The sequence below is a fragment of the Falco naumanni genome, chromosome 1 (genome assembly GCF_017639655.2).
Source record: "Falco naumanni isolate bFalNau1 chromosome 1, bFalNau1.pat, whole genome shotgun sequence".
Classification (NCBI taxonomy): Eukaryota; Metazoa; Chordata; class Aves; order Falconiformes; family Falconidae; genus Falco; species Falco naumanni.
Window position 1 is genome coordinate 67,311,208 of NC_054054.1, and position 12,965 is coordinate 67,324,172.

General features: G+C 41.6%; 1 protein-coding gene across 1 annotated transcript in view; it reads right to left on the reverse strand.

The window, feature by feature from the left end:
* Positions 1-7,068: 7,068 nt before the first annotated feature.
* LOC121089886 (glutamyl aminopeptidase) overlaps positions 7,069-12,965 on the reverse strand; it is a 41,274-nt gene continuing 35,377 nt past the window's right edge. The window contains exons 15-20 of the mRNA XM_040597628.1: positions 12,290-12,363; positions 12,096-12,197; positions 11,816-11,986; positions 9,112-9,252; positions 8,204-8,282; positions 7,069-7,947 (exon numbers count right to left, since the gene is read on the reverse strand). Coding sequence (XP_040453562.1) covers positions 7,798-7,947; positions 8,204-8,282; positions 9,112-9,252; positions 11,816-11,986; positions 12,096-12,197; positions 12,290-12,363 — 717 coding nt within the window. The 3' untranslated portion in view covers positions 7,069-7,797. The remainder of the gene's footprint in view (positions 7,948-8,203; positions 8,283-9,111; positions 9,253-11,815; positions 11,987-12,095; positions 12,198-12,289; positions 12,364-12,965) is intronic.

Sequence of the window (12,965 nt, forward strand, 5' to 3'; positions counted from 1 at the left end):
GTGGTGAGGTGCTGGCACAGGTTGCCCAGAGCAGCTGTGGATGCCCCATCCCTGGCAGTGTTCAGGGCCAGGCTGGATGGGGCTCTGAGCAACCTGGTCTAGTGGAAGGTGTCCCTGCTCATGGCAGGGGGGTTGGAACCCCATGATCTTTAAGGTCCTTTCCAACCCAAACCATTCTATGATTCTATGACTCAAATGGCTAAATGTAATCTTCAAAAATGACGAAGAAGCTTACTTTATGGGTTTGTGGGGGTTTTATTTGGTTTTATTTTATTTTATGCATATGCCTACAAATTTTAGCCTTAATGATTGCTGTTTATTTTAGGTTAAGTAGTCTTATGTGATGTTACTAAGATGCACCTGTGTGCTTAATGATTGGTGCTGTTCATAAGATCTGTGAGGCAACGGTGGGTTTTTTTTAAGATCTATTACGAATATTTAAGGAAGTGTTTCCGTAAGCATGCACGTCTTGTTGAAGCCGGTATAATTAAATGTAATGGCTACTAACTGTCACTAGAGGCTGCTCTTAATACACTGTGGAGAAATAAAAATGGAAACTACGGCACATTTTCTATCTCCCTTAAAGGAGATTTTTTTCTTCTTTCTTTTACGATAGGAAAAAAAGTTCCTCATCATGATGCATCTGTATGGTTATCCTATTTATTTCCATTGCTAAACCATTTTCTTAACTGTAAAATCATTCTAGCTATTACAGTCTTGTGAGATTAGGCAATACACAGAAAAACCACATTTCCCAGACTACCAATATTCACTTTTTCTTAGTGCACACAGAAAATAGATAAAAAATTTTGAGTTGCATTTTGAGAATTATTTGAGCAATAGCTCCTGATTATAGTTGGAAATTTAGGTTTTACTTTTACATATGGTTTTGCAGTAACATACTTCCCATAGTAAAAACTTAATGATACTTCACTAATAGGTTTTCTGATGCTTGATGCTTTCTGTCCTTAATCTTCCCCGTGTGAGTTGTCTTTGATAGGTTTCATTCATCTCCTATGTCAGGAGTCCTAGCTAAAATAATACAAATCACTTCAATATTTTGCAAAGAACTCTTCTGTATTTTGTGCGTAACTGTTAACATCTAAACCAGGTGAGTTTAAATAAACAAAACACAGGCTGTTTGTGTCACTAGGACATGCGTGTCAACTGGCTTTGGCAACTGAACTTCCTGTCTGTTCCCCTGTCCTGCACATTGTTTCCACGTCCATTTGGACAGCCCAGAAGGTACACCAAAAATGTCTTTTTCCTGAGTAAACCCACCCACCCATTAGATCAGAATGAGCAGTTTATTTTGGCCAAATGAGGTGTTCTCCAGTCTTCCAAATTGCAAAGATGGCCAAATATTTCTTGTCCTGCTCTGTTCTTTTCTAGCTAGCCGTGCCTCTGCGGACATGAGTAGGGGATGTGGGGAGTGGTCTGGCCGAGGTGCATAGCAGAGCAGAAGGCTCTGTATCAGCGTGTTAGCGTAGCATCATACTTGCATGAATAACATCCTTCGTCCTAGCCCTGACTTTTCGGACTGAGCCGCTCTAGAGCCAGCTAAGACATGCTGTTCGGTGACGTACCTGATTTTCCCCTCCCTCAATCCCCTCGGCTGTGTTGTTTCAATGCTAGTTACACCTTGTTGGCTCTGCTGGCTGTTCTGTTTTTGTAATAGTGGTGATTGACTCAGTGTTCATTAAAACCAGTCCCTGCTTGCATCAGCTTTTCTTAAATTGCACAATTGTGTGCTTCTGTTTTGTGGCTAGGGTGATACCTGAGGGTGTAGTTTACTCTGGTTCACCTCCCAGTTTGCACTGGTTCGCTTTTGTGTCTGGAGCTTGTCTTTCCTCTGCTGCAGTCTGGCTGGGGAGCGCAGAAGCCTGTGTGTGAAGCCAACAGTTCTGTTATTTTGGGGCATTTGCTGGGGTAGCACATTTTTGTTTGTTTGTTTTTCTCCTGCGCTCGGGAGGAGGGGAGTGAGTCTGTGCAGCTTGAATGAAGCTTTGTTTTCTGCTGAGGAATTGAAAAGCTGAAATCTTGTCTTGCCTGACACCAAAATGTTCCCTTTCACAGAATTAAGCCTTTTGGTTTGGGGTCCTTGAGGTGGTAAAAGAAGGGCTGCATTTACAAGAGCACTGGAGGAGAGGAATGTCCCTTGCATGCAGTGGTTGGAGACCTTGTGCGGGAGGTGTAAGACTTAGGGCCTATTAATACAGATCTGAGTTTATTAGCAGCCTCTGTTGAAGACATCCATTTTTACTTAAAGTAATAATAAAATATAAGGGTCTGGCAGTCCTGTGTTCTCAGGTGCCCATGTGAAGCATCAAACTAGAAACTTACTGATTTGCTTTTGATCCTGGCTATTATTTAAGTACCACAGGAGAATTTGGAAGACCAGGCCCAGTGTAGTTGTGCAGAAGAGTTCATATGCATTTCTGTGGAGGAGGAGGCGGCAGAACTGAGCCTTGATCTACTTCCTTTCTTTGCAAGTGCTCCAGCCCGAGAAACAGGGGGGACAATGACTTTTCATCAGTGATTTTGTAACTTCAGGTCCACAGTGCTTTCACCAGCTGAAGTTGCTTAACAAAGCTGGGTGGGCCATAATTTCAGTTTGCTGAAAGTGACTATTTGCTAAAATAAATGAATCAAATCAGTTTTTGGCTGCCCACCAGACACCTGGAAAATCTGCTTCTTAGACTACCACAGCAACTGTTTTGGCTTATAAGAACTTGACCTATGTCTTAACATCTTTTTTGCCATAACCTTGTGCAACTTTTGCTCTGGCTAATAGCTATGTTAACTACCCTCCAGACAGCATCCTGCAGTTGTTTGGTTTCAGGCTCCCTTTTTGTGAAAGACATAAAAAATACCCCTGAGTTGCAGAGCTGCTACAAGTATGAGTTCTGTAGCTTTGTGGTGTGCAGTTCCTGGTCAGAAGGCTTCATTGCTGACCTGTGGTGGGTGAATGCATTTGACAGCAGGCAATACAGAACAGGAACTCTGGAATGGCAGAACTTCATGATCTGTTCTTGGCTTTGCACTCCTTGGAAGACACCATTTCAGTGACCAGTCTCTTGCTCACTGCAAACAATTTAAAAAATTCAAAAGTGCTGGAAAGGATATTTAGTGGTCACCTGGACATCACATCCATCTCCAAATGAAAACTAACATTGATGGTTTAGGCTAGGGTGAAGGTTATATGGTGGTTAACACATATAACTGCAACAATTATTTCAAGTTAACTTTTGATTCTTACTAAGAATAATGACTCTGGACACCCAGTCTTTCTTTTGAAGTTAGGCTCCAGTCCTCTCTCATGCCTGCATCTATTCCTTTCCCTAACTGCCTGATACTTGAGAACATCTGTACATATTGTTTCAGCATCATTAAACCACCAGCAAGCAGATGCCAGCTTGATAGCAGTCTCTGGACATCAATTTGTGAAGAGAGGGTTGATACAGAATCGTTTTCTGTGGTGGGGGGTTACTGTAACAACTAGTGAGTGCTACTTGAGAACGGTGTCTCTCAGATACTATGGCATGGTCATATTTTTCAGGATCTGCTCTTCTCTCAGAACTCTTTAGAATATATGCTGGGAAGCCAGAAACTCTCACATTTATCTGAATCAAACACATTTCAGATGCTTTTATAAATAGATTTGTGTTTTTTTCTGAAGTGCATCTTGGAAAAGTTCAGGTATCTGGACAGCCATATGAACCATTGTAGTACCTGTGAGCTGAAGAACATTTCCTTAGTCTCAGATAGCTGTATCTTTCTGTACCAGTTTTCCACGTACCAGCATACATTCAGCTGCCACAGATTGTGGCATATTAAGTTGTAATGTATCCAGGTCAGCTGGTTTCTGCCTAAACACTTGGCAAAGCAAACACAACCTTGTTCAACTAACTTTCATAACTGGATACATATAACACAAAGTGAAGTTTTAATCTGGCAGTATGGTATTGCTGCTGCTAGCAACAGGATAAGGTCCTATCCTTCTGACCCTGTTTAACTAATCTCTCCTGTGTCCATCACAAGCTAGCTTTTCCCCTCTCACCATGAGTCCCAAAAGCTGCTGGAAGACTTTGTCACCCAAAATGATGGTAGCCAAGAAATGGCACTGGTCATTGTGGGAAGACTGCAGGATACTTCCCACTCATGTCCTATTTCAACAGTGAGAGTTACCATATGTATATGATTTTTTTTTTTATGTCTGCATACTTTGTAGTGATTTTAACTGCTGTTTTAGAAACTGATTCAGTTGGAAAGTTGTAGACACCTTGGTATTTGCATTGGTGCTATTCATTTTTTGTTCTGTGCAGTAATACAATGTTTTCAGTTGTTTTTTTACCTGAATCATCAAGATAAAGCGTTTTTATGTGCCTATCAGGCTTACAGCCTCCTGGGGCACACGGGCTCAGGCTCTATAGGACGGACAGCTGTGGCTGATATAAGGATTTGCACAGCTAGTGTAAGGCAACACTGCAACAGTCACTAGTGGCCCCTCTTTACTGCGCTCAAAGTGTTCGTCTACCTCACTGTGTGCAATAGCTTTTGCTGTAGTATAATAGGAACAGCAGAGCCTCAAAAAGCTGTGTGGATCTAAGGGGCCAGCTGGTTCTGCACTCCCTCACTTGGCTTTATCAGTGGAAATTCCTTCCTCGCTGATCGAATGACCGAGGGAAAATTATCTCTTTTTAAAACAGTTCACATTTCTTTGGATTCAGTTTCAAATTGGCATTCTTAAGCTTATCACAGACCATTTGTAAATGCACTAGTTCCTGACCAAAAGATTTAGCATGTACCAGATTTGTTATCCATCTAGGACAAACAGTCTGAAAGAGGCACATGCCATACAGTACATTCTCCATGAGCCATTTAAAGGTAGCAAGAGCACTGCATAATCTAGAGAACATTATTTTAAATTGACAGAATCTTTACCCTACCATAAAAGCAGCCTTCTTCTAGGGCTTTTGGATTTACTTCCATGGTCACCTACCCACTTAAGATCAGTGTAGAAATCCATCTAAACTTTCTGTAACATCAAAAGTATCCAAGCACTAGTCAGATGTCTTTCCGATCCAGTGTGGCTCAGGCACAAAAGCTGCATGTGGTCCCATCTTCCTGAACAGAGCAAGAATCAAATGACAGGTGGCAATTGCTTGGTTCACTATTTAAGTCCCCTTCTCTCCTCTGTTCACTCAGGGTCATGAGGCCAGTCATTGTTCAGGTTTGTTCTTGGCTTCTTGCTTGTTTTTTTTGCCTCAGTCGTGTTTTTCTGTTGTCTTTCTCTGATTGATCTAAATTTTTTTTCTACTACAGCAGTACACAATGCATGTGTCTTGTCTTGAACAGTGGTATGTCTGTGGTTTGGATGAAGGCTGCTTTTGCTATAGCTTCCCAGCACCACAGAAAATTTTCATTGCTTGTTATGTTTTCCTTGATGAAAGTCTATTACTGTAGCCAGCCTGATTCCACTCAGTGGTAGTAGGGGCTACATGTAAGAAAGGATATAAAATTCTTAAAGGAGCTACTTAGTCTTGTACCATTCCCGTAGTACTTGTACTTTTCTTTCTACAGCAAATTGTGGTAGAAGCATATGAATAGAGAACCAGTGCTTTCTGCGAAATTTTATTGAATCTTCTCTGAAAGGGAAAACAACTGAGCTATGTGCTTGAACATCTTCATATTGGTTTTGCATTGTTGCATATCATGTCCAGCTCTAGTTAAAACCCTTCAATTAAAACATACAGCACTGGCAGTGCACAGAAGGTTTTTTTGAGCTGATCATACTATTGTATAGTCACAGTGATACGACATGCTGATAGTATTACAGTGAGATGTTACCAAACCAGTTTGTGACCCTTGAAACCAAGAGAGTTGTTTGGCTCCTGCTTCTTCAATTCACTCATCAAAACTGTAAAATCATGAAGGCAAGTTGGCATATGTCCTACTGAGCAGGCAGCTACCCAAGGACAGCCCGCTCCCTGTGTACTGAGCGTAGTTTGGGTGTGGGCAACTGCTTCACTTTCACTGTCCTCTGTGAATCTGAGGAAGAGGAAAAACTAGAAGAAATTGCCTGGCCCTTTGCCACCTCTTTACCTTAAAGAGCAGCTGGCATCTGTAGCAAGCTGTAACCACTGTTAGTCAAAATCCTGTCATGTTTTGTTTGCAGGAGGCAAATGACTGACATTTTCCTTTGACAAGACAACTAACTCGGTCACCAGATTTGTCTGGGCTTGTTACAGCTCTTTGGGTATCTAGGGAGAGACCCAAACCAGTATCAGCCTTGAATCTCCTGGGGGAGTGGGATAATGTGTTTCCATCTGGAGCTGTATAAGCTTCTCTGGAGCCCTCTGTGCTGTACCAAGGCCCAGAGCAGGCAGAGCCTGTACCCCAGGGTTTCTGTACATTACAGCCATCTCCTCAACATCTCTAGCTTTCCCTTTCAATAGCATTGCAGGATGAAAAGTAAAGAAATGCTTTTTCATGCTTCTGTTCTCCCATCCCGCAGCAGAATTTCCTGACAGCTATGCTTAACTCTCCCAGGGCTACCTACTGTGAAGTGCTCTCTGGTCCTGCTCCCAGGGCATCCGGACAGGGACTGCCTCTAGCTGGTTCCCTTCTGCTCTGCCTTTCCACTCAGGAGACCAGCAAGAAGGCAAGGAAGATGAGGCTGCTGCTCGTGTCTGCTGCCCATACTGTGTCAGGACACAGCATATGGAAGCTTGGATGCTCCAAGGCACCCTAGCTCCCAGCTTGGGAGGGGCAGGCACTGCTTTCTCCAGCATCACAGAGGCAGGGGGACTGGGGACTGAGAGTTGTTTCTTTGCTGCCTGTACTTCTACAGTAGACTGAATTGCAGCAGTGGGACTCATCTGTCCCCTCTGCCTGAATTTGCCTTTTTTTTTAAAAAAAAATAATTTTCTCAAAGAAAATAATAGTTTTTTCCCCCTCAAAAGTCACTGAAGCTATATGCATAGCATAGCTGGGCTAAGTAACAGCTGCTTTTCTGTATGCCAGGCAGTTTTACCACCTTATTAAAAAGACACTGAGATTTCCAGGTAAATTTTAAATTTTATTTTTTCCCTAAGATAGGAAACAGTACCATACATCTTATTTGCAGTAATGACTGCCACAAGTTCTTTTGAGAAGATTTAGTAATAAGACAAAAATAACCAAGACAACCCCTACCTCAAGGTACAGAATCCCAGCTAATTACATTGAAAAAGAAGATGATAATATTGATCCCTTGTGTACTGGTAGTTGAACTTCAGAAATCAATGCAGAGAGAAGCTTTACTGGCCTTTCTGTAGTATTAGAATGCAAAGCTGAACCCCAAATGTAGAATTTTTACAGCTATAAATATAGGGGATGATTTTCAGACAATGTTGAAATTACTGCTTAATTCCCTTTCCTTCAGGAGAAAGCTCCTATGAGGTGCACTTGGAAAGGAATCCCTGAGTGTACTAGGTATACTTCTGTGTGAACCAAGAAGTAGCTTTTCAGCAGTGAGACCAGCTTGATTAGTGAGGATCCCAGTTCTGTCATCACTTCTGCCTTGAGTAGCTTTAAACATTTGTCCTGTTTGTTCAGGCAAATTCATCTCTCAAAATATAAAGCTATTCCTGCTCAGCAGCTACACAAACATTGCCTGGCAGTGGTCTCCTGAGTTTTGTAGAAAAAATATTAGGCCTTGGTCCTTTAAGGTACCTAGGTGAGAAATCCACATTGCTAAATATCTCTGAGGATCTGAGTGCCCAGCATGAGTGCCTGGTATTTTTAACAAAGACTTTAAGGGCGTGACTGTGCTTCTAGCCACAACTGTATTTCCTTCTTGTTTACTTTTAGCCATTCAATGTTGTTCTTCACCTGCTCAACTGACTGACTCCTGGGCAATTCTCCTGCCCCAGCATTAGGATATTTCTCAAAGAAATTTTGCATCTGGAAAAGAGAGAGAAAAGGAATTGACTTGACGCAAATAACACTGCTATTGGGCAAGTGGCTTTTCATAGGGACCTGGTCAAGGGCAGTTTTGGCTGGGAAAGATATTTAAGCTCAGGCTAGTATCCCAGAGACTGGGATAGTTTTACAATAACTCATGCTGCTTTACACATTTAGAGGATAAAAAGCCAAGTTTCCTAGCCAGTATATTGTTAAATAGATTGACTTAAAGCCAAGAGAAAAGCTGTCACCGTACCTGCCATAGCTGGAGCTCAGTGTTGAAGGTTTGGGTAATAGTTACTATTCGGCCAAGGTTTCTGTCATTGATAGTGAATCTAGAGAAACAATTTAATAAGTTATGTTTGATGCAAAACTGTTAAAAAAAGAAAAGGCACAAACAGTTATTGGAAGCTTAAACTTCTAACTCCACTACAATAATACAGAGGCACTCAGATTTCAGTGGTTTTGGAAATAGTTGAAAAATAGTACTCCTATACAATATCTGTGGTGTTTTCAAGTATGTTTACTAATGGAGCGACCTATTCTGGGGGATTTTTTTTTTTTAATTAATGACTTATTGTCTCATGATGGTAATTAGGTGTATTGCTGCTCAGCAAAACGAATGCTGTCCGGTTCACAGTTCTAGGCTTGCAGGTGTACTTTGTTTCTGTGCCCTCACCACACTTTGTTTCTGTGCTTAGAAAGAAGGAAGGAGAGAGAAGTCACTCAAATAGGGAGGAGCAAAGCTAAAACGTTTGCTCTTACTTCCACTGCTTGTCTGTACATCTGCTGCTTGCTTTTACCAGTAGAAGGAATTTTAAAATATTCTATACACTGTCTTGTTATGAAATGGATAGAAAGAATGGAGACATGACTGACTAATTTCCATGCAGTAATCAGATGTCTATGGCCTTGATACAACTTTCTGTACTTTTTAATCACCATTTATTGCTAGTGATCATTTAGGGAAAGAATGGTTTTCAAGTTAACAGCAAAGTACTTTTTCACAGCAGATGGATATAATTGTGTTGAATATGCTTTCAGTTTTCATTATGCAAAGGCCAGTGATTATAGCTGTATAGTGAAAATATAGAAAAGCATGGCATATAATGAGATATACAGATGGATGTAGACCTAACGTTTCCACTGAGTTCAGTAGCATACCTGTCAACCAAGTACTGCCAGTTAAGTCGTATCCAGTCCCAGGCCATCGTTTTTCCATAGGTGTTATATGAGATGTATCTCAGGACTGTAAACACATCTTGGCTTTTGATGAGGCTGGTGTTGTAAATGTATTTCAGATACCTAAGGGAAACGCCATAAAAATCAATGAGAGCCTTTCATAAAGACCGTGGAAAGCAACATGAAAGTTAACACTTTCTGTGTAGACTTAACTTACGATAATGAGAAATAATGCAATGCTAATGTCTGTATTTCTCAAGTATTTGCCACCAGTCAACAGCTCATTGCCAAACAGGATTATTATTTTTGTCTACATCATTTTAAAGGTGAAGTACACTGATCTAAAATGTAAGCATCCATTGATAACTGTGTTAAGAGATAATTGTATTGAAAGAAACCTGAAGTTAGGGATCTCTTTAGAAAGTAAGTAGGGTTTATAGCTCAAAGTTTCTTGAAAATAGCCAATCCCCATGATTTTTCCTATATTTTAATCAAGTAGTGAAAAGAAGATTGGATCAGTCAGTAGTCCAGCCTGTTTGTGTAGCCAATTGCCAAAAAAGTAGTAGTCCAGGCTACAAGATCTTATGGTGACCATAAGTACGCACATAGCTGGCTTGCTCACACTGACATCTGTGATGTTTGTTTGAAACTCTTATCCATACAAAATTAAAATACATTTGGGCATAGCATGCCTGCAAGTGCTGCAGTTATGGTTCCAGTTGCAGCACAGGTGGTTTTGACTGACAGAGTGGAGGGATCCCTCAGCATGCACATTTGCAGAGGGAGATGAGTAGCATGGTCATGGCTTCACAGCGTCAGCTGCAGAAGAACACCCTTAAGCTCTTGTGTGCTGGGACTAAGGACTGTCTCTTTTTTTTCCTACATGTAAGGGACAATTTCCTCAACCTGTTTGCTCTTTTATCCTTCCTTGTTATTTTAATAGTAAATTAGAGACAAGTTCTCCCTGCTTTAGGGGCTATTTTTATTTTCTTCAAGTACAGGTTCATCTAGCTAATTAATTAATGTCTTGATCATGTCAGCGATTACTGAATGGCTTTAGACTATGGCTGTTGTGGTCAGAAGAATTTAGGAATACAGCTGCCTCCTACCACTATTCTAATTACTTTGACTCATATGTTTACTTTTCCTGAGCCTACTATACATCCTTGCTTCATCTTGTTTACACTTGGAACTTTTCCAGGCAGAGACTGCTCCATCTTATCTTGTTCCATTGAATCCTGGGCTTCACCAAAAGAAGCAAGGCCAGCAGGTTGAGAGAGGTGATTCTCCCCTTCTACTTGGCTCTCGTGAGACCCCATCTGGAGTGCTGTGTTCACCTCTGGGGTCCCCAAAATAGGCAGGACAATGGACCTGTTACAGCGAGTCCAGAGGAGGGCTATGAAGGTGAGAAGAGGGTGGCAGCACCTCACCTATGAAGACAGGCTGAGAGAGCTGGAGCTGTTCAGCCTGGAGAAGAGAAGGCTCCGGGGGGACCTTATAGCAGCCTTTCAATAGTTAGAGGGTGTTTATAAGAAAGATGGGGACAGACTTTTTAGTAGGGCCTGTAGTGAAAGGACAAAGGTAATGGTTTTAAACTAAAAGAGGGTAGATTCAGATCAGGTATTAGAAAGAAATCCTTCACTGTGAGGGTGGTGAGGCGCTGGCACAGGCTGCCCAGAGCAGCTGTGGATGCCCCATCCCTGGCAGTGTTCAGGGCCAGGCTGGATGGGGCTCTGAGCAACGTGCTCTAGTGGATGGTGTCCCTGCCAATTGCAGCGGGGTTGGATCTAGATGATCTTTAAGGTCCCTTCCTACCCAAACTGTTCTATGATTTTATGATTCTATGATCTTATGATATTTAGATAAGGCTCCAACAAAGTGGTGAAAGGTCCTAGTTTTTTTTTAAATGTTTGTCTGCATCTTTGCTACATGATACAACTACATGCAAAATTATCAGATGAGTTTAAAGAAGCTGGTGTGTCTATGCAGAGCAGTATTTTGGGGAGAAGCTTGCCCAGTCTGACAGCTGGACCAGCCTGGGGCAATATCCAGACTCCTCGTCACCACCATGGCGGCATGGATACATAATTTCTGGTTCTAGCTCAAGTACCTCTGCACAGCACTTCAGGGAGCATTGTGACTTCACATGGATGTCTTCATAGGACTGGTAGTGACAATTGCTTAAAGTTGTTTGCCTAATCTTGGCTACTTAGAAGGCAGACATCTAATTTAAGCAAGCTCCCTCTGTAGCCAATGGGAAGTGACTGTCAACACCCAAAAGCAACCCCTAAGTTGCTTTCCTGGTCTGGGGTAAACAGTGCTCTGGTGGTCTTACCTCCCTTCACTGATTATAGTGGAAACATAGATGGCTAATTTTCTCCTAATGCTTAACTATTAGGCAGCTAAAAGTACAGAGGGTGAAGGCAGTGTTGGAAGAGCTGAAGGCTGTTGATTGTGTGCAGAAACTACCATGTGTCCAATATCTTTCCACTAAAGGAGCAAGTCTTTTTTCTACTATAGTACACTGTCAGAGGAGGGGTGTTAGATAACTGATCTTGCAAATGTGTTGCATTCCTCATGGTGTAATCTGACAAAAATGACAGCACAGGAGAGAGGAGAGGTGAATGACCAAACAGTGACCAGTTGCTTCTGTAGGGAAAGAAAAACATTTGTGTATTTAAATTACCTGTCCAAAAGGGTGATGTTCTTCACTGATGCCAGGCCATACAGCAGCTTTTCTTTTTCTTGTGCTAGTGAAGTTTCTTGGTATTTCTGGAACATGTAATTCCATGATGACTCATCACCTGAGTTCTGCATCCCATAGCGATATACTAGGAGTCGGAGATTTGCAGGAATTCTAAAGTAAAGAAACGGTACTTGAATATTCTTTCCCCTTTCCTGCTTGAGATCTGTGACCAAGTCACATGCTGTGTTCTTCACCAGCCACAAAAGCTGTGAGCACTCACGTTTGTCCTTGTAGCCATTGCTTGAATAGTTGAGAAGCATTATTCAAAGATTCTGTGTCATCCATACTGCAGGCAAAGTCTAGAACAGATGCACGAAGAAGCCTTTAAAAGAGAGAGATAAATTTTCCTACTGCTTACCATTCTTTGAATCCATCAATAATCTGAGAAGGAAAAAAAAGAAAAGATCGTTCAACCTCTCCAAATGGCCTCCTGTATCATTCCACTGCAGTTGATTCACAGTGGGTTTTACCAGTTGGCGAAAATATTCCTGAGAGAGAAAAGGAGGGTTGGTTACTTGTGTAGATTTCTTTAAAGAATAATATATTTGTATTCATATTTTGTTTTCCTTCATTTTTCCCAGAACTAGCACCTCTTCAACAAAAAGTAACACAAACACACACAAGCACAATCTTTCCAGATCACCACAGCAGGCCAAGGCTGAATGCCTGCAATACCGATATGCAGCTATGACAAAGGTAACCTGCTTCTCTCCAGCCTTATCTGTATACTCAAATGAAGGTTGGGATGCAGCAAGGACACACTGCCACAACTGTTTTCCTGAGATAATACTGAGTTCATGATGCACTTATTTTGGTGACCATTAAATCATGTTCAGCACGTTAAGTCAACTAACAAACCTGCTTACTGTCACATTGAGCTATAGCCATCCGTTATGCTGAGGACAGGTGTCAGAGATTGTGCTGCCCTATACGTACTTTACTGGATGCAGGACAGCCTTGACTAAAAAAGTCTGTACTGTGACTTATGGTGATGGATTATAAGAATAATTAGGCATAATTTCTTTCCTCCAAGTGAATAGTCCTGAATTGAGAATCCAGGTGATCCTCAGAACAGTTCTAAGAAGTTTTC